Genomic DNA, 22,767 nt, shown 5'->3' with positions numbered 1-22,767 from the left:
CCCTAATGGAGTTACCCCCGGGAAAGGATCTCCTCCCTCGGTCTTTGTTTTTGAAGTTAAACTAATTTTCATTCAGTGGCGCTTTGCAAAGCACAGTTTCCGATTTCACTGCAACTATTCCTGAATTTTAAAAGTAGTCATTGAGTCACTCAATACATGCAATATCTAGTTTCCTATGATAATTTTTTGCCATGGCGTAAGGCGTATGTTAGACTAAAACAAATTGTAATGCTTTTTTAACGGAAATTGATTACGTTTTCGTCCAACAAACTAGGGTACATGTTCTATAATTCGTTTACTAAGTTTAAAAACGTCGTAACTCTAATTTTATCGTAGCTCTAATGTTATCGTAGTTCTAATTTTAAAAACGTCGTAACTCTAATTTTATCGTAGCTCTAATGTTATCGTAGTTCTAATTTTATCGTAGTTCTAATTTTATCGTAGCTCTAATTTTATCGTAGCTCTAATTTTATCGTAGTTTTAATTTTATCGTAGCTCTAATTTTATCGTAGCTCAAATTTTATCGTAGTTTTAATTTTATCGTAGCTCTAATTTTATCGTAGCTCAAATTTTATCGTAGTTTTAATTTTATCGTAGCTCTAATTTTATCATTGTTGTAATTTTAATTTTATCGTAGCTCTAATTTTATCGTTGTTGTAATTTTAATTTTATCGTAGCTCTAATTTTATCGTTGTTGTAATTTTAATTTTATCGTAGCTCTAATTTTATCGTTGTTGTAATTTTAATTTTATCGTAGCTCTAATTTTATCGTTGTTGTAATTTTAATTTTATCGTAGCTCTAATTTTATCGTTGTTGTAATTTTATAGTAGTTTTAATTTTATCGTAGTTCTAATTTGGTCGTAGTTCTAATTTTATCGTAGATCTGATTTTATCGTAGTTTTAACTTAATCGTTGCTCTAATGTTATCATAGTTCTAATTTTATCGTAGTTCTAATGTTATCGTTGTTGTAATTTTAATTTTATCGTAGTTCTAATTTTATCTTTAATAAGATATTTTGGGTTGATCTTTCGCGCAGTGTACTTTATTTCATCATACTGACAATAAATATTTTAATAACGACTTACCCTATACTTTGTTAAGGATTTTAAAATTTAAATTAAATTTTCTCTAAAATCGTCTTTTCAAAGTTACGATGTTTTTAAACTCGGAATGAACGAGATATAATTTTAAGTGGCCCGAAGTTCGCGATATCAAATCAAGTAAGTAACGGAAGAAGAAGGATTTAAATAATAAATGAGGGCGAAATTAATGAGCATTTCTGCCAGGCGCGAATCGTCGTTGCGCGGAACGAACTTGGTGGAAAAGATTTGAAATGAAAATGACTCTTTAAAACGAGCCGGAGATCTCGCGGAATACATTTATCCAATCTAATTTATGTTTCTCCCTTTCTCGTTGACCGCCGATGTCTTTCTACTCGGCTCGTGATTGGAATTGGCTGTTGGGTGGCGCCACCGTCGTTAGAGTCCCTTTCCGAGAGTGCGGAGTGGATCCGGATTTGGAGGAGCACTCGACGTACCTGGAGAAGTTCTCTCAGCTGGTCCTCAACAACTTGAAATTGCTTTCGGAAGAAGCCGCCGTCGCCAGCGCCCCCTCCTGGGGAGAGTTCCCGCCTCCCTTGAGACTCGCTTTGCAGGTTAGTCTACCTTCTCTCTCTCTGGCTCCATCTATCGGCGACCATCCTTCGGGCTACCACCAAACTAGCATGCCCGGATTTAGCTCTACTTCGCGACTGGTATCTTTGCGTGGGTTCTATACGCTTGGATGCCCATTGATAAAACGGGAGGGAAACCTTTGATTCGGAATCAGGGGGAACTCTGAATTAAGTTTCCAAATACCTCTGATTTTGTTTAACCCAGCCCCACCTGACTACCAGAAATAACAAGTATAGCAATTTGGTTTTACTTTACCCGAGATTGTAACTACAGTCGAAATCACAGTCAGCTCTAGAGAAAAACGTATTTTTGTTTCGCTATTGGTTTCGAAAAACCAACATAAAGAAAGAGTTTTCAATTTTTGAACTCTGGTTTCATTTGAAAACGTATTTCGAAGCTTCAATTGAAAACGTATTTCGAAGCTTTCCAAGAAGTTGAGGAATAAAAGTGTTTGTTCCTTAGAGAAGTAAAGTAAATTGTCGGAATATGATTGGATTTGACTTTGTATATTAACAAAAGAAAGTGGATCGAATAGAAATATGTTATAAAGGGTTACACACTTTTTTAATCGGAAGTTGTCCAAATCCTATCTCTCAAAACTCAACTTCATTGGAACAACCGATATTTTCTCACAAGAAATGTGTATAGTTTTGTCGATTTAAAAGGCGAGGGGCAGGTCACTTCCATTTTGGGTGCGTCTTAATCATAGTAAAATGATTAAATCAGGGTAATCGTGATTAAATCAGGGTAATCAAGATTAAAGAAATCTAATCAAGATTAGATAATCTAATCACGATTTAAACGAGATTTAATCATTCTAATCAGGATCTAATCTTTTTAATTAGATTTAATCATTTTAATCAGATTTAATTATTTTAATCACGATTTAATCAATATAATCGGTCGAATAGAGAATTTATCATTAAAATCAAAACTTCAGTACGATTTAATCATACGATATAATTTTTTTAATCAGGATTTAATCATTTTAAACAGATTTAATCATTTTAATCAGATTTAATCATTTAATCATGATTAAATCAGATTAAACATTCTAATCATGATTAAACGTGATTTAATCAACTTAATCGTGATTAAAATGAATCTAATCAAAATAATCACGATTAAATCAGATTAAACATTCTAATCATGATTAAACGTGATTTAATCAACTTAATCGTGATTAAAATGAATTTAATCAAAATAATCACGATTAAATCGGATTTAATCTTTTGAGGGGTCTGTCGTTAATCAAGGAAGTGACCTGCCCCTCGTTAAAAGGCAACAAAATCTTTTGAAAAATTCGTGACTTTCCCTCTTTTTAAAACACGTGATTCTTGAAATGGTTCAATCTACAATGATACTGAAATCGTATGCTCTTGTTGCTGATTGGTTCTTTGCAAATGTCGTCTTCATATAATATGTACAGTACTTTATATAAAAAATATAATTTAGGCTAAAGTCAACTTTATATAACCTAAATGGTCTAATTATTATACTCTTCAACGCTTTGTTATTTTCAATATTCTGAAATTTAGTACGCGTTGTCACCAATCCTTTTTGCAAAATCTTGTTGACCAAAACGAGGGATAAAATTATTCCTCAACGTGTTGGCCACACAACGCAAAACAGCGTTCCAAAAATACCAATTTTCTCGAGTATTGTGGCACACTGGTAAATAGTGTTAAATAATGGTAAATATGGAAAATTATGTTAAATAATGGTAAATATGGAAAATTATGTTAAATAATGGTAAATATGGAAAATTATGTTAAATAATGGTAAATATGGAAAATTATGTTAAATAATGGTAAATATGGAAAATTATGTTAAATAATGGTAAATATGGAAAATTATGTTAAGTAATGGTAAATATGGAAAATTATGTTAAGTAATGGTAAATATGGAAAATTGTTAAATAATGGTAAATATGGAAAATTAGGTTAAATAATGGTAAATATGGAAAATTATGTTAAATAATGGTAAATATGGAAAATTATGTTAAATGATGGTAAATATGGAAAATTATGTTAAATAATGGTAAATATGGAAAATTATGTTAAGTAATGGTAAATATGGAAAATTATGTTAAATGATGGTAAATATGGAAAATTATGTTAAATAATGGTAAATATGGAAAATTATGTTAAGTAATGGTAAATATGGAAAATTATGTTAAACAATGGAAATCAATAGTAAATAATGGAAAGCAATGGTAAATTATGGCAAGTAATGGTAAACAATGGTAAATTATGGCAAGTAATGGTCAACAATGATAAATTATGGTAAATAATGGTAAACAATGGTAAATATTGATTTATATTATATAATAATATGTGAAATCAAGAAAATCATGAAAAAAGGAATATATGTCAACTTTAGAAGATCTTAAACTTTATTTTCATTACTCACCAAATCGGTTCTAAATCCTAAAGGTTTTATCTCCCTAAATGTAGGTTAAAGTTTTAAATACTGTAAAAAATTCAGGGAAATATATTATTTACCATTATCTACCACCTCCCATTTTATACCATAACGTTAGTTACCATTATCTACCATTTTTTTTAACTTTTCCCATTTTATATCATAATGTTATTTACCGTTATTTACCACTTTTTCCATTTTATATCATAATGTTATTTACCATTATTTACCACTTTTCCAATTTTATATCATAATGTTATTTACCATTATTTACCACTTTTCCCATTTTATATCATAATGTTATTTACACTTTTCCCATTTTATATCATAATGTTATTTACACTTTTCCAATTTTATATCATAATGTTATTTACCATTATTTACCACTTTTCCCATTTTATATCATAATGTTATTTACCATTATTTACCACTTTTCCCATTTTATATCATAATGTTATTTACCATTATTTACCACTTTTCCCATTTTATACCATATCGTTATTTACCATTGTTTACCACTTTTCTCATTTTAAACCATATCGCTATTTACCATTGTTTACCACATAATTCACCACCTGTTAAATACCACTTCGGAATCCTGACAGAAACGCTTTTGTTGGTCAAGTTTTGAAGCACAGTCGCTTCTACTAACCGAGGCTTTTCAAATATTTCAATATACTAATTTTGTTACACATCTTTTCGAATGCGTATAACTAAATGATAATATTTAATTAATCATATAAAGTTATTTGTGGTATTGTACTTTAAAAAAGTAGGTTAATGTTAAAATGAAACGAACTCAATAAGACTACACTGCAAATTTCAATTTCACTTTGAGATCACATAAAATTCACTTATAGATCATAAAAATCTGTCCTAATTTTAGATCACTAGTACACAGTTGGATCACTATATGTGTATGTGCTGACAGTGCCGTCTTTCCCATTGGGCAAATAGGGCACTGCCCTAGGGCCCCAAGATTCTGGAGGGCCCCATTTTCAACTTTTGTAAGGCAAATTATTAAAATTATTTAACTATCTAAAACATGTCTTTTCGTGATATTTTTTATTTGAACCAATATTTGTAAATTAGGGCAACGATGAGCTTCGCATTGGAGGTTAAGAAATTGTCTGGAATTATTAGGGGCCCCGCTTATCACTTTGCCCTGGGGCCCCCAATCATCTAAAGACGGCCCTGTGTGCTGATAGCGATCTAAAGGTGTTATGGTGTGATCCAAAAGTAATTCCCAAGTGTGCTTTATGCGTTTTAAAGCGATCAAATATGAGTGATCTGTTAGCGTTCTAAAGTGCACTTAAAGATCACTTTTGTCTCAATTTTAGATCGCTTGTGCATATAAGAACGCAACAAGAACGCAACAAGAACACTCCTAAGTAAACTAGGTAGAACGTATACAGACCACTACAAGAAAACTATAGGTAAAAGATAATTTATGCAAAACAACCCAAAAAATTAACTTCAAAATACATTTATTTATTCTACTTGTTCCAAATTTTCATAATTTCCGTTTCCAATTTTACAGCTTTGGTTCCCAGTTTGCAATAACTGTGCTTTAAAACAAACTTGCCCATAAGGCCCATAGCTTGAAGAAATTGCTTCGGGTAATCAATTTCTAAAGCATAATGGTATGCTACTAAAATGTGTAAAATGTTCGCTAGGTCTAAATTTTGTTCCATGAGTGGAACAATGTTGCCCAGACCAACAATGGCGGCCTCCTTCAGATGGTCATTTTGGAAACTATTAATGTCCATTATGTCACCCTGTTTGAAAACATCTATTTCGCCTTGAAATTTTTCTGGCTATATTAAAAATACATAACATAAATATTACAAAAAATATTAATTTTTAAAGTAATTGTTAAACAAATTAGAAACGGAAAATTTTAAATTGACTATAGGTATTTTATGGCACGCCATCCAGGTCAATATAAAAAATATTTTTGAAAAAAATAAATACATAGTGTAAATTTTGACCTAAATGGTTTATAAAAATATGAATTTTACGAAAAGAAAAAGGGGATATTTTTTTCAACACATAAGTGAATATTTTTGTTCTTAATTTTGACCAGGATGGCTTGCCATAGTATTTTCCCTTCATTAAAAAAAATTACACCATACCAAAAAGACCGATATAAGTAAACAATTGATAAATTGGGATACCTAAAAAAATGCTTTATATTATGGAAAAAATGAAGTTAAGACTTACAGATACTTCTTTTATTATTGGTTCTGATTTCGTCCCTTTAGTGTTAGTTATGGCTACTTTTTTTTCGCACTAAAATGATTAGTAATAAATCCAAATTAAGACAGGCAAAATTATACACCTATATACAATTATATAAAATACCTTTGTTTTGATATCGGAATTTGTAACTTCAACAATAACTTTCACAAATTGTTCCACGTTTTTCAAAAAGCTATCGTAACGTGGTGCACCTAAGGTTAATCTGAGTTCAATCACAAACTGAAAATAATATATAAAAATAATTATTCATGATTGAAAAAGGTTAATAAGTGATATTACGTACTGCTTTTGTATGGTCGAAGCATGGGTAATATTTTAAAAATTGAATCATGTCCAAATTTTTCATGCTTTTCAGAAATATTGATCGATTCGGGAAAGTTTGACGAAGCAAAGCTCGAATGGAACCCCAATCAATTTTTGGTTTTTGATATTCCTTCTTCAATTTTAAAAGAGCTTCTTCAAATTTTTCTTCTGATAGAAGTTCTCCTTTAAAGTTGTCTCTTGAGTAACTAAATTTTATATGTGAAATATTATCAACCCAAATTAAGACAGTTTATAAAGCATTAAAAATTTTGACACATTATATATACCAGTTAATAGCAGCTCTCTTTTTAAATGGCGGTTCAGTATTTGAAGCTGATTGCCCAGGTGAAGAGTTTCCGGAAACATTGGCTAATTTCAAAAAACCTTTTGGATCTTTAGAATTGTCATTTTTAAGTTTTCCTCGTTCCTTCCTGATTCTCAGACTTAAAGCAGAAGAAAAAGTAGTCTGAAAAATGATTTTTTTTTTAAATTTAAGAGTTAAGGTAAAAGTAAATAAATTACTTGCCCAAGCTTTAGTTCCTGGTGCTTTAATACATGGATATTCGGCTGTCATCTCCATTCCAATTTCCCCATAGACAGTTTGAGTACGCACATTTGGAAAACTAACAAAATGTGCAGCGCATTCATGAATGAATGCATTCCAATAATCATGTGTAATACTCAGAATACCATTTTCCAATGCACTCAATATTAACGGTGAAAATTTTGGGAAAGAAAACTTCTATTTTTAAAAAAAAAATTGTTTAACCAAAATATATCAGGTTTAAGAATTTAAAATAGATTTACCCTGTAATTATTTGTTTCAGTTAGCATTTGAATATCATTTCCTAAATTTGGACTTATTGAGAGTTCAGTGTTAATAACTTTATTTTGAGGCTCATTTTCCCTTTGTTGAGAAGTGTGTTCATCAGATGGCTTTTCCGTGTGAACTAGTTTATCTAGACTACTATATTTCTGTTTTTGTACATCATCACCCTCACATTTCTCCATATTTGTGACTTCTCCTGAACAATTCCCTTTAATTGGGGCGTTTCCCTTACATTTTTCATTTGGGGAAGTTGTGATATTGGAGGTCTTCCCATGTTCAGTGTTAACTGTTCATATAATTCAAAATTAAAACATTTAACGTAACAACTAATACCGTAATTTCAGTTAGAAAAACCACTCTACAAGTTTGCACATTAATTACACACTCATTACACACTCATGATTGTTTCTTTTATTAAAAAAGTTAGTCAATAGAAACACCACTGTGTATGACAAGCCACGATACCATTCAACTTTGAATACTTTATGAACTGTGGCGTTTTAACCAGAAAATACGGTATTAAAAATATAAACACCTTTATGCTTGGTTGGTGGGCAGCCGCAATAAAAACAGTTTGAATTATCAGTCGATTTTGGCATTTCATAATCCAGACATTCTCCTACACATTATTTACACTCTCCACGATAACAGCCTCTGGTATCTAACATTTTTTAAACTGGTGCTTGTATAATGAAAATAGAATAAAATTTTAAGATATCAACAGTTTCCTAATTTCGAAAAAATTAATTTTTTTGATGTTCAAAAGTTAAGAATTTTTATTTCTAAGCAATCTCTATGTAAAAAAATGCCCTTAATTTGACAAAAAACCCTTTAGATAAGCCGAATTGAACTAAAATTAAAACCATTTAATGAGTAATTTGCTCTTATAAAAAAAATAACAATGAAGATGTAGAAAATGCAATTTCGTTTGAAACAATGGTGAAATTATGATAAAGTATTAAAGTATTAGGCCTATATGTTGGGAATGTTTGATTTGAAACCAAGTTTCTAGGGAAAAATAACTATTAAGAGAGTGAAATTTGCTCAAATCCTATTAGCAACAATACGAGGACAGCTAATTTAATCTAAATTCCAAAGGTCAGATGCAAAAATTTAAATTTGATTGAAAAAAGGGAGAAATTCTAATAAAATATTAAAGCGTCGCAAATGTACACCATAATGAGATTGAAATAAAATTTAACAGTAGCTGTGCAATATAAATTTTAAGGCAAATAGGTAAAAATCACTCGTTAACGCATTATCACAACCTAAGAAACCAATTTGCTAGGAAAAAATTACTATTAAGAGAGTGAAATTTGCTCAAATCCTATTAGCAACAATACGAGGACAGCTAATTTAATCTAAATTCCAAAGGTCAGATGCAAAAATTTAAATTTGATTGAAAAAAGGGAGAAATTCTAATAAAATATTAAAGCGTCGCAAATGTACACCATAATGAGATTGAAATAAAATTTAACAGTAGCTGTGCAATTTAAATTGTTGTCTTATCTGTAAAATTACAGTATCTTTCTTTTGGACTTAATTAAAAGTTGCTTTTTACTAAATTCAAAGGTAACTGTGGTCAAATTATAAAATTAATTTTTACAACACTAAACTAATTTAAAAAATGAGCATTAAGGAATTATTACATTAGCTTACAAATTATCCAATTAAGCACGAATACTTATGCACAATGAAATGTTGGTTATTTAATACTTTCATTCCTAATGGCCAAGGATTTTCTAATTGATCTCTTTGTATAACAACCTGATTGTTGCTTAATTTAATTTCATAGGCATTCAAACAAGGCACATACTCAATGATTTCTGTGGTTTTAATAATAAATAGATAATGTCTCTTAGTTGCAATTATTCCATGAATTATCCCAAACTCTGGTAACTCCCTTGTTAGTGGAGAGAGACATAATGCAGCTCCTGGCTTGTAAACATGCCCATGAACCCCGAATTCTTTTATAACATAAATTTGTAAATCATAAGGTTCTAAAAAAGGAGTAATTAACAATCCGATTTCTTCGCTAAGTTCTCCAGGCAATACTACCACATCTATGTTCACTTCATCAGACCCGTACAAAAAATTTCTATTTGGCGCGCCACTTACGGTGTTTTGATAAAAACAATTTCTTAATAAATGAAAACGGCTCATGCTAAGAGCAATATTTTTAAATGAGCCCCATTTTCGACCTTTAAAAACACTAAAATGAGCTTCGAATCTCATACACCACTGGTGTCTGAGAGGACCAAAAAGCCTCATTTGTTCTGGGAAATGAATTAAATAGTGGAATTTCGGTTTTAAACCGATATTGGGATATTCAACTAAAAACACTTCATGATGCACTTTTATAGCATTTTCAAGCTGTTCACTACTTTCCTGTACACAATATGGAGAAGTGCACAAAAATGTTATTTTTGCCATCAGTAAAAAATTTTTTAGCTTTGGGTTGTCAGAATCTACTTTAGATGCCAAAATAAAAGGTAGCACTTCTAGAATAGTTAAAGCTGCAGAGGCTGAGAGAGATATATGCCCATCATCTGATAAATTTGACAATTCTATTCTCGTTGGTTTGTTTCTAATTTCTAAATAAGAATAATGATATTGATCAATTTGGGAGTTTAACCAAGAAATGTCAAAAAACTTTTCCACATTAATGAAATTAGCAAGCGTGGCTTTTAGTTCGACTAATACTATACCTTCTAAAAGCACGTGCATTGGGTCATGAACAGCTAAATATAACGAAACATTTTCAATTGAAAAAAGAGGGGAAAGATTATATATCCCATATTCTTTACTCCAATGCTTTCTCGCAACTTCAGATTCACATTCATCAAGAATCTCGCACATTTCTAGGTGTTCCTCCATATCTCGTCGTTGAAAATCTAACGCTCTGAATTTTTCAAATATTTCAGGCCTCTGACCCATGCAAGTTCTACAAGGCTTCTTAGCAAACGCAACCCCTTCTTTGAAACCCCATAATTGGTTTGAAGCTGGAGTATCGGCAGGAGTACCAACAATTATACCAAAATAAATAGTACCATTATTAAGCAAATCAATCCCATTACGTAAATCATTCATACTTTGAATAAAATCTAAGAGCACAGGTTCAAGACCAAACTCTTTTACATCTGCAGATTTGACAATTGCCAATACCTGCTTCGTATGCAGTTTTGACCTAAACTGAGGTGGAATATTTGCCAGTTCATAAGAAAATATTGTCAATTTGTGAGTTTTCCTATGAACCCCTATTGGATTCACAGTTTCAATATCATCTACATGAAGTACTGTTTGAAGGCAATTTGACTTAGAAAGTGCATGTTCCTTGTAATACAAACCATCGCACCAATCTTTCATGACATTAGAATCGCTTTCGTGAGATGTTTCAAGCCAAAACTTTACATCAGGAGTTCTAAGCAAAGCTTTAACACTATCCAGAAAAGGAACGCAATAAGCATAAATATTTTTAGCAGTGAATCTCCCTTTAACTTTAACTCTCCTTGTACCAAGGTATACAGGCATTACATCTCCTAAATTGAATTTTTGTCTAAAGATTTTCTGCCTACCAGCATCAGTTAACATTTGGCTTACAGTATTTGAAAAATCAAAAAGCGAATCAAATCTGTGATCTTTGAAATCTACAGCTACAACTCTAGAAAGGTCGTCACTTAAAGTTTCTGAAATTTCACTGAATAATTGTAAAAATTCCTGAGCTATACTGTTAATTACGGTTTTGCTTAGTCCATGTCGGCCTTCTAGTCTTAAAAAAAATAAGCCAAGGATGTTTGTATAGATTTTTTCTTAATGTCAGGATTTATTTCATCGTGAACTATAGGATTTTGATTTGGACTGTTAGGGAGACTATCAACTGAACTGTCATTAGCACTGAAATCCATTTGCATTTGTTCATTTTCTGGTTCAGATTCAAAAGCTGCTTCAGCACCTAAACAACTTTGGTGGTTACGACGACAATGAACTTTAAAAGCACTATAACTGGTAGTCTTATATGGGCAAACTCTACAAGAAATACTAAACAAGCTCTCATTCTTATGAAGTTTGATAGTATGTTGGTTCAACATTTCAATACGATTAGTTTTGAAACTACACATTTCACAAGAATAATTTTGATTATTTTCTCCCATTTTGAACGTTAACGAAATAGCAACTTGCTTCACGATAATAAATTCTAGGTTAGTGAATATGGGAGATTTAAAAGTTTACTAGGCCAAGGTCCTTAAATGAATTATGATCATTTATCCAAGGTTAGAAATTTAGGCCTATTTTTGGGGAACCCAAAGGCTTACCAAATATACAGGCATCTTCAAAAAGTTAGGACGGTTACGACGCTAATGGACGGTATTAAATGCCCTTAGAAAATCAGCCTGAAGTTCAATTATATGTCTTAAAATTGCCTAAATTCGAAAAAACTATACTTACCCAAATTGCAGTTAAATAAATTTAACAATTTTTAAAAGATTTTAATTTTTCAATGCAAAAGAAATATGGCTTGCAACTATCTCTATGGCTGCTCACAGCAATACAACACGTGTGAAAAACTCTCGAGGAACTGTGGAACAGTATGGAATATGGAAACCCCTATAGTAATAGTAGTCACTAGTCAAACCATAATTTACTAAAATTATATTATTTCTATGGCAACATTTGATAACATAGGTAAAAAAACACTAAATTACCTTGTGAATATCCCCCGTTTTCAGTGTTTCCATTTGGGTAATTTATAAACTTCTTCGGGTAAAATGTATAACTCCCCCTTTCTATTTTCTAAATTTTCCATCGAGCTAGGCAGGTCCTGTGGCGCCGATTGGCTACGCGAGCGTCGCCAGATAGGAAGTTGATAAATAATTAATCCTTAGATAAATTAATTAAAATTAATTAATCCTGCGCTGTTAGTTTTCGATTCATTATACGTTTATTATATTGAGAACTTAATTGAGAATTTAATGAATAAGTACAAAATTAAATGTTTTAATGTGCTGGTTATATCAGTTTTATAATTAGTTATTTATTTTGTAGTAATTATATAACTAATAAATTTTATTGAAACAAACACTTATCTTTAAATAAATCTAATGATATTAAAGATAGTTTTCACTTAAGAAAAATGAAATTGAAAAATTAAATTTATTTGGTTCAAATATTTGAATAGCGAAAAATTTCAATTAAGAATTCGTGGTGATCTATATAGGTGAAAATGTGTTCAGAAGTAAGCGGTTATGTGATCTGAAAATGACTAGTAATCTACTTTCGGGTAAGATTGCATATGAACGGTTGTACATCACTTACTCTAACATATAGATCACTATGAAAAAAATTCAGATTACCTATGAACCTCTTCAGATTACATTTAATCGGTTACGGATCACTCAAGGTACATTGCAAGTGATCTCTAAATGTTCAAAAATGATCTCGGAGTGAAATTGAAATTTGCAGTGTACGGCGGGCCCTTGGATATTTGTGTGTTTCGCGAAAACCGCGTTGAGTTTACAAATTTTCGCCGAGTTCCTGACCTTTCCATTATTCCTAGGATTAACATTAATAGTGAGTGTAGGGATCTGTGGGCTCGCGTGGCATGAAGGGTTTTCCACCACTCATCTGCAAGTTGTAATCCGGCTAACCGAATTAAAGGCATTTAAAATCGCAAGATGACTTGGAACTAAGGTGGTGCTAAGGGTATTATCCTGGCTGATAATTATGTTTTTTTCTGCTCTTATGAATCTTAACCACCTGAATTCTAGATAGTAAGTTACATAAAATATTTTACCTAGGCTACTCATCCTAGATAAATTATAAAACAACCTATGAAATCCTGACATTTCAAAGATTAGATTTGTCAACATTTTAAGTTATTTCCGGATTTATGTCATTTAGTAAATCGTTAAATTAAAAGATAATTTTGAAATTCACCCGTAATTGTCTCGGGATAGCCGGGAACTTAGTAGCTGTTTATATAAATTGACATATTTTATGGTAGAAGATATACTTGTTTAAAGTTAGGAGTAATTCGCCAGCGTCTTTTGCGAATAATACGTGCATAGAGTTCGGCGTTTGGATAAAAATTAACCACTTATTTTATTTTTATCCATAAACTACAATTATCCAAAAATATAAATTATTTTTTGCATGATAAATCGTTGTTTATCCATAATATCCATAAATAAACAGTTAACCAAAATATTTACGATTAATAAAAATTTTGTCAGTTAATTTATCTGTTACGCAGAGCTCTATACGCGCACCAACAAAGTTAATAAAAAACTTTAAGACTTTTAAATCTTTTGTTAAAAGATTTCGGTGTTCAAAAGATTCGAGTGAAATACGCTGTAAGTTTAGGTTAGGTATTAAACACTAAATCACAGTATACTTCATAAGCCCTTGATATCTAAATATAGGTGGTTTCTCGTCCATATTTTAAGGAACCCCGGAGGGCCAATTGTGTCGCCTTTTATGACGTAATTTTATCGACGAGTGAGAGACATTTGGCGCCTTTGTTGAAGAACCGGGTCGAGAAACGATGTCGCGCTCGCCGTGAAAGGCGTCTATTGTTGCCGCACCTTTCATTCGTCCCTCCGCCGGTAGCCAGCGCCGGCAAATGTAGGTGGCGCGACGGGGCAGCCGATAATAATAATAATAACACCACGAGCTGATAAAAGGGTAAAAATGCGGGTGACGTTGATCCAAACAAATGAAGCTGGAAAATCAATTTGAAAGCTTCCCCTCCCCTTTTCTTTTATGACGTGCAGCGCCACCTTCCCACAAAATCTTTTCTTTCAGCCTCTGAACACGCGTTGCTCGTATCTAGGTAATTTAGGTAAACCGCAAGCTCCTTTTACGCACCCTACTGCCAACTGACTATTATGGATCTATAGTTTTACCATAAGTAACTTAGTACGTGTTAGTATGACGCTTTCTTATTTTTTTTAATATTAAATAATAATTAGCTAGGCTAATACCCTAGGCACCACCACAGGCTAGAGATCGGCGTTTGAATAAGAAATTATTCAATTATTTATTTTTATTCATAACTGACAATTATCCAAAAAATATCAGAAAAAAACGATTATTTTTGCACGTTAAATCGTTGTTTATTCGTATAAAATGTTCTTAAATAACAGTTAACCAAAGTTTTTATGATTAATCGAAATTTTGCTGGTTAATTTATTTGTATCGGCGATCTCTACCACAGGCCTAAGTCAGATTGCGACTTTTAATGCCTTATTTACCGGTGGCCGGGTTACAATGCGTAGGAGGGTGGTGCCAAGCCCTGCATGCCACGCGAGCTAGCCGACAGCTCCCTACATTCACTATTACCGTTAACCTCCACAAGTTTTTATGGAAGGGGGAAACCGAAGATTGCGGGGGAAAACCCGCTATTTGTGAATGATAGTCTGTTTAGCCAATGACCGTATAAATCATTACGTGGCTAAGGACTGAGAACTATATTTTATATTTGAAGCATTAGCCAAAGCTTATTTTCAACGGTAAAAATAACGTTTACTTTGACAAAATAATGATGCTTTTTTGAATCGGTAAAATTAACTATTATAACAAGCCTGTTCGTTTCTGGAGTTAATTATACAGGGTGTTTCAAAAGGTTATGCAAAAACGTTAAGGAGTTGTAGGGGTGAGTTGAGAAGTATGCCTGTTTTTTTTTCAGTTTCCTACGATGAGTTTAAAGAGCGCCAGAGAGCTTCAAAGTGTGTCCTACTAGCCCCTGGAAGTAGGCTTCAACAAGCGCGAAACCAAGCAGCGGGGAAACGCGAACATTACGGTTTGGGTTCGTGTGATAGGTAAAAAAGGACTTGGTAAATAAATCGAGGTAACCAGCGTAGAAAAGTAAACTTAAACAGTATTTAAAGTCCCTGCTGCTTGGTTTTGCGCTTGTTGCAGCCTAATTCCAGGGTCTAGTAGGCCACCCTTTGAAGCTCTCTGGCGCTCTTTAAACTCATCGTAGGAACCTGGAAAAAAACAGGCATACTTCTCAACTCACCCCCTCCAACTCCTTAAAATATTTGCATAACATTATGAAGCACCCTGTATTTTAAATGTAGACCTGAGGAGGTACCAACCAAGAAGTAATTTTGCCGTATTGAGCATCAAAACACTGCAGTAAACCCCTATAATAAAAGGCGGGTAAAAAAGGCGACCCACCCAGCTAAATTTGAATTTATATGAAAAACCAACAAGAAACTGCTATTTCGTGACACGTCATCTGAAACGCGGATGATTTTAAACCAAAAACACGAAACTACTCGAGACATTCAATTTCAAAGGGTGGGTCGACATTTTTACCCACCTTTAAATATAGGCGTATATCACGCCTATCACGCGCAATAAATAAGGTTTATTTAGATCTTTATTACAATCTAATGGGAATCTTTCCTGGGAGAAAACTCGGAACAACTCCTTCCGCGTTGAGTTTGCAAGTTCTCTCCCCGCTGGTTTAAGGGTTTGTTCCCCGAGCTCTTCGGTTTCACCTACCATAAAAACTTGTTGAGGTTAACGGTAATAGTTAGTGTAGGGAGCTGTTTGCTCGCGTAGCATGAAGGGCTTGCCACCACCCTCCTACGCATTGTAACCCGGCCACCTGAATTTATGGCTTTAAAAGTCGCTTGATGACTTAGGTCTTAGGTGGTGCCTTGGGTATTAGCCTAGCAGATTATTATAATTATTATTATTATTGTTTATTTTCTTTTATATTAAAAGTACTTGAAATAACGCTAATATTGGCTTTTTAAACTATTTATTTTTTGTATTAAAAGTACTTAAATCAACGTCTGGAAAATACCGAGGTCGTTTAAACGTTCGCGTTCGTAATATTGAGTGCTAAGTCTCTCTTTTGCTTTATATTAAAAGTACTTAACGGAACGTCTGGAAAGTTCTGAAGTACTTTAAAACGTTCGCTTAGGCTTAAGGTGGTGCCTTGGATTAGCCTAGCTAATTATTATTAATTATTATTTTTCACAATATTCCGATTTCCGATAACTGGACAGACTAACATTGACCAAAACCATTGGTTGTCACACTTACGTTTAGTACGTTACTTACGGTATTAGTAGGGTATGAAAAGGTAAGATTTCCGGTCATTGTTTGGCGCCTTCTGTCGCCTTTTCTTTTTCCTGGCAATCGATTTTACTATTATCTTATCGTTTGGCCGGGCGGAGAATGACTTCGGCGATAGTGAGCCGAATACAAATCGAAAGAGATCGGCTTATTCGTTGCGCCATCTACCGCCGTATCGAGTATAAAGGTGGCCCGCCGTTATAAATCTCGCGCGCTCTCCTGATTTGCTCTCAAACTGTGATCATCCGGCCGCGTATGTGCCGTTGGTTTCGCTCCGTTACCTGAGATTTAGAGCGATAAAATACGTAGGTCATCCTTTGGCTTTTCGCCGGTCACGGGTCACCTGGATTTGGAGTAGATAAATCTTTTGTTTCGACGACGTTTCCGCTTTCGTTCCTCGCGTATCTCACCTCCCGGAGCTTCCCAAATCCTTCTTCACTGACCGCATCCGGCCTACCATTCACACCCACGTTTATAGGCAAGACGCAAAAAGGTGGCTTAGCTATAATGACGCTATAGTCCCATTCGACCGAAATCCCATTCGACCGAAGGCGGTTTTTGAGGTGTCCCATTCGACCGAATTCCGCCGAAACGTGCGGTTTTTATGTGTCCCATTCGACTGAACGCTTTTATGTGTCCCATTCGACCGAACGCTGCTATATAAATTGGCTTTTGGAATGAGCATGAATTATATTTTTATCTTCACCTAGTCAAGAAAAGTAACTGAACCAAAACTGAAATAGTAAACTTAACCAACTCTAACCTAACCTAACCTAACCTAACCTAACCTAACCTAACCTAAACATGGATCTTCGATAGTACATACCTTATAAATAAAATACCAAATCACCCCGCCAATTGGGTTACATTTTAAAATTCTTTCGGTCGAATGGGATTTCGGTCGAATGGGAATAAACGATAATGACAGTTTCATAACCATTTCTTTGAAGTCATTAAAAGTTACATCAAAATAGTAGATAAAATATATTTCTGATATTTTCATCTAGGCGTTAAGGGAAAAACCGTGTGAATGTTTAGTGACGTTTTCTGCCACCAGATGGGGTACGAACACCTCTCAACATCGCGTTCAATTGTTAGATTAACGTTCAAATAAATTGTCTCTCATCAGAGGCGAGTAGGGTTCGGAGGTGGTATTTAACAGGCGGTAAATAATGTGGTAAAGAACATTATAGTATAAAATGGGGAACAGAAGTAAATAATAGTAGATAATGGTAAGTAATATACTTTCATGAATTACTAATAGTATTTAAAACTTAAACGTACATTTATGGAGATAAAACCTTTAAGATTTGGATCAAACTTGTAAAGTAATGAAAATAACGTTAAAAATCTTCTAAGATATTTCTTTTTTGAATTATTTTCTTGATTTCACATATAATTATTACCAATATTTACCACTATTTATCATTATCGGAAAATGAAACAATTTCAAAATTAAAATTAAATACTTACATTATTGAAAAGAAATCTAAAAATTAACGTTTCTGAACGGAAATTAATAGCGTAATACTTATTTTGTTATTTTCAATGTTGGAGTCTTACCAAAATGAATAATTGTGGACATATTTTGCGATAAATGTAGAGCTTGAAAATTCCCTGATTTTAAACTATCTTGTTTATTAGCACTATTTCGTTGGCTACGTTCTCATCTATTATTTTAGATTTAAAGCAAATCTATGAGACCCATTATCATATCTAAACATAGCAGTTTGAAACCAAATAATTAACCTTCTTCGAATATTTCAATTTTAGATAGAGTATTCATAGCCTACTTCGCAAAATATTAATAAAGATGGTAAATCACAAGTTTTTAATGCTAAGATAAACTGAATTTTCAAGCTTTAAATTTTGCATAATTTATGAATTATTCTTTCATACTTTGCGACAAATTTAGAAAATAAGACTTGTACATTTAAGAAAAATATTAGAATAAATAATCAAAAATAATAATCAGCTAAGCTAATACCCAAGGTACCACCCAGGCTTAAGTCAACTTGTAAAGCCTATCGCCGCCGATCCAATGCTGCCGCCGCCGATATTTTATCTGGCGCTGAACCGCCGCCGCCGAGTCATTTACTTTTCAGCGCGCTGCCGAATTGTTTTGACATTTTCAGGGTAACTTTATTTTTTTTCCTTCAAAAACATTTTGGAGTTATTGTTCCAAATTTTAAAAAGGGGGGATGAACTTTGGCCCCTTCACGCCGCCACCACCAAATTTTGGAACAATCGGTGCGCCGCGCCGCCGCCGCGTTATTTTCGCGAAACGCCGACGCCGACCCAAATTAAATTGGCTCTATGCCCTTGGTGGCTACCCTAATATTAAATATTTTGAATTTGAGACAACACTTCGAGTTTAATTTAGGTTACATAAAGTAAGGTAAAATTAGCTTATTAACGACTAATGTCTTTTGCTTAAAAATTACTGTGCAAGATCATTTTTAATTGATGAAAATTGGTAACAATTTCCTTTTCGCACAAGTTAACAAAGCTGTTAATGTGAAACCTTATGCCAGACCTTCACTTTGGTGAGTTTATGATAGACTTTTGATAATATCGAGGATAAATATTATGATATTATACTTCTGGTGTATCTTAGTGTGGTGTATTTTTACCTTGTAAGGCATTATAGTATACAGGGTGTTTCAAAAGGTGATGCAAAAATTTGAAGGAGTTGTAGGGAGTGAGTTGAGAAGTATGCCTGTTTTCCCCCCATTTTCCTACGATGAGTTAAAAGAGTGCCAGAGAGCTTCAAAGTGTGGCCTACTAAAGCCGCTGGAAGTAGGCTGCAACAAGAGCGAAACCAAGCAGCAGGGAAACGCGAACATTAAGGTTTGGGTTCGTGTGATAGGTAAAAATGGACTTTGTAAACCAATCGAGGTAACCAGCGTAAAAAAGTAAACTTAAACAGTATTTAAAGTCCCTACTGCTTGGTTTTGCGCTCGTTGCAGCCTACTTCCAGCGGCTTTAGTAGACCACACTTTGAAGCTTTCTGGCACTCTTTTAAGTCATCGTAGGAAAATGTGGAAAAAACCGGCATACTTCACAACTCACCCCCTACAACTCCTTAAAATATTTGCATAACCTTTTGAAACACCCTGTATAGGTTTGGTGTTGAGGCACTACCGAGGGGTAAGACAGTCTCAGATAATCTGTACACCGAGTTCGTGCATTTAGCACTGTTAAAGGTACATATTTTCAAGAGTTCGCGAGTTCCATTTAGTACTGTCAAAGGTACGGCAGTGTACACCGAGTTCGCAGAGTGACTTACCCCTCGGGCACTACGCTTCAAAGGTGATTTTCAGTATGATACCGAGTTATTTTTAGAACGGTGCTTTTATAAAGATTTTTCTACCTTTTAGGAAAGCATACCCCGGTTGCGTTTATTCTATGTCAGTCGGTCTATGGCCAAAAGAATAAATAAATCTTCATTTTTGCTTTTCTGTCTCGGAATATTGGCTGCCCTGGCGTGTTTTCCCTTTTCAGCTGTTTATCTTTATTAAAGGATTCCTCTCCTTTTCGTATTCTTCTTTCGGCGGCAGATGACGCCACGGACTCCATCCTTTTGTTTCCTGCTCGAGAGTCTGTCTCAATCGCAGTTCGCTATCTTTTATCTCTTCTCGCGGAGAATCCCCGATCGGAATAGTGTCGTCTTCTTACTTAATACATTCGAGACCAGCCTCAGTTGACTGCTCTTTCCAATAAGGGGTAGCGGATGTCCTACCTCCACCGGAGAATAGGGTTCAATAACGTCTTCGTGACGCTGGTGTCGACATCTATTTTATTCCCGAGATTTATCTATTCCGGTTTGCCTTAATTGGTTCGAATTGACGCCAATTGTTAAATATTGCTCTAGCTGCTTGTTAGCGATGGGTTTGTCTATTTTAACACGCCCACACGCCCAAATCCTATTGTTGTCTGTTTGACATGTTAATGCGTCCATCGAAATCCAACAAGGTTTCTAGCGTTGGTTTGACCTATCAATTTGAACCTATGAAGTACGGTTCAGACTAGTGTTGTAAGTCGGAAAATGACCGGAAATTTTCCGTATTTTACCGAGAAAAATAAGAAAAAAGTTTTCATTCCATGATTAGTCTAATATTGTTTGCAAATTTATATAAAGCGGCATTTTCGCCAATTTTTTTTCAAATCTAAAAGTAAACCTAAACCTCAAGACTAGGTTTAAACTGATTAACAATGTAACGCTATTGATGTTTTGTAGTATGTTTACTGTTATTAGACGTTTTATATCGATAAAAAGTTTTTAAAATAATTAAAAACCCTTAAAAAGTAGTTTATGTTTAATTTTTTTATTTTTAAGATTTACGGAAAATTTTTTGAAAATTTTTCCGCATTTTATTTTTCCAGAAAATTAACAACACTAGTTCAAACTATGCAATTTTATTGGTGCCAAATTAGTTTTCCATATCCAATACACCATTTTATTGGTCACCCTACCCTGTTCACGGCTTTCCACCAATGAGTTATATTCAATTTTTGTGGGTTGCGATAGTACGAAAATTGTCCACACGAGGGCTAACGATTTGTGTTCTTCTAATGAGATTATTCGTAGTTTTTCTTATCGTCTGCTATACTGTTTCCGGTTGTAATTTAAAAATTAGGTTTAGCCGCTTAAAATTATTTATGTCTGCTATTTCGATAATAGCAATATTATATAGTCAGCGGACGACGGGTCAAAGGTTTCAAAGTTACCGCGTCAGTGACGTCACGGAATACCTTGATTTCATTGGTTGAATTTCAAATAGTCGCGTATCTCAGTCAAATTTTTAACACAAAAATCGCTCACCGAACCGAAAAAAGTTTACCGATGTTTACTTTCCACAGTGATTAATTTACTGCCTATTAGTTTCGACAAATTTGGTGGTCAAACTAGTTATTCAAAATTACTAATCGAGAAAATGTCAAGAATGGCACTATAAAAGCGTTTTAACTATTTTAACTACTTCACTGTAATGACAGCGGGTTAAAAATGGCTTACAAAAAAGGGGTAAACACGCTGAGGATGCCAACTGTTTAATTATTGGCTTGGATGACGATCCTACCCCAAATTCCCATGATGACATCCCGAATAGTTTGATCATAAGTTAGGTCGTTTTGAAATCCCGAATAGTTTGATCACAAGTCGTTTCGAAATTCCGAATTGTTTGATCACAAGTCGTTTCGAAATCCCAAATAGTTTGAGCACAAGTCGTTTCGTAATCCCGAATTGTTTGATCACAAGTTGTTTCGTAATCCCGAATTGTTTGATCACAAGTCGTTTCGAAATCCCGAATTGTTTGATCACAAGTCGTTTCGAAATCCCAAATAGTTTGATCACAAGTCGTTTCGTAATCCCGAATTGTTTGATCACAAGTCGTTTCGAAATCCCGAATTGTTTGATCACAAGTCGTTTCGAAATCCCAAATAGTTTGATCACAAGTCGTTTCGTTATCCCGAATTGTTTGATCACAAGTCGTTTCGAAATCCCGAATTGTTTGATCACAAGTCGTTTCGAAATCCCGAATTGTTTGATCACAAGTCGTTTCGAAATCCCAAATAGTTTGAGCACAAGTCGTTTCGTAATCCCGAATTGTTTGATCACAAGTCGTTTCGTAATCCCGAATTGTTTGAGCACAAGTCATTTCGAAATCCCAAATAGTTTGAGCACAAGTCGTTTCGTAATCCCGAATTGTTTGATCACAAGTCGTTTCGTAATCCCGAATAGTTTGATCACAAGTCGTTTCGTAATCCCGAATAGTTTGATCACAAGTCGTTTCGTAATCCCGAATTGTTTGATCACAAGTCGTTTCGTAATCCCGAATTGTTTGATCACAAGTCGTTTCGTAATCCCGAATTGTTTGATCACAAGTCGTTTCGTAATCCCGAATAGTTTGATCACAAGTCGTTTCGTAATCCCGAATAGTTTGATCACAAGTCGTTTCGAAATCCCGAATAGTTAGATCACATGTCGTTTCGAAATCCCGAATTGTTTGATCACATGTCGTTTCGAAATCCCGAATTGTTTGATCACAAGTAAAATCGTCATGAACTCCCGAATTGTTTGATCACAATTTTAAGTTAAGTCGTTTCGAAATCCCGAATAGTTTGCTCACAAGTTAAGTCGTTTCGAAATCTCCGAATAGATTGATCACAAGCTAAGTCTTTT

The 22,767-nt window shown here is 33.8% G+C and overlaps 1 protein-coding gene across 2 annotated transcripts in view; it reads left to right on the top strand.

The window, feature by feature from the left end:
* Positions 1-22,767, top strand: part of LOC149927228 (protein qui-1) — a 233,051-nt gene that overhangs the window by 154,681 nt on the left and 55,603 nt on the right. For both annotated transcript variants that reach the window (XM_090158274.1, XM_090158275.1), the window contains one exon: positions 1,485-1,656. In XM_090158274.1, coding sequence (XP_090014400.1) covers positions 1,485-1,656 — 172 coding nt within the window. The remainder of the gene's footprint in view (positions 1-1,484; positions 1,657-22,767) is intronic.

The sequence above is a fragment of the Leiobunum rupestre genome, chromosome 9 (assembly GCF_980474605.1).
Source record: "Leiobunum rupestre chromosome 9, qqLeiRupe1.1.hap1, whole genome shotgun sequence".
Classification (NCBI taxonomy): Eukaryota; Metazoa; Arthropoda; class Arachnida; order Opiliones; family Sclerosomatidae; genus Leiobunum; species Leiobunum rupestre.
Note: the sequence above shows the minus strand (reverse complement) of the source record. Positions and strands in the feature narration are given on the sequence as shown.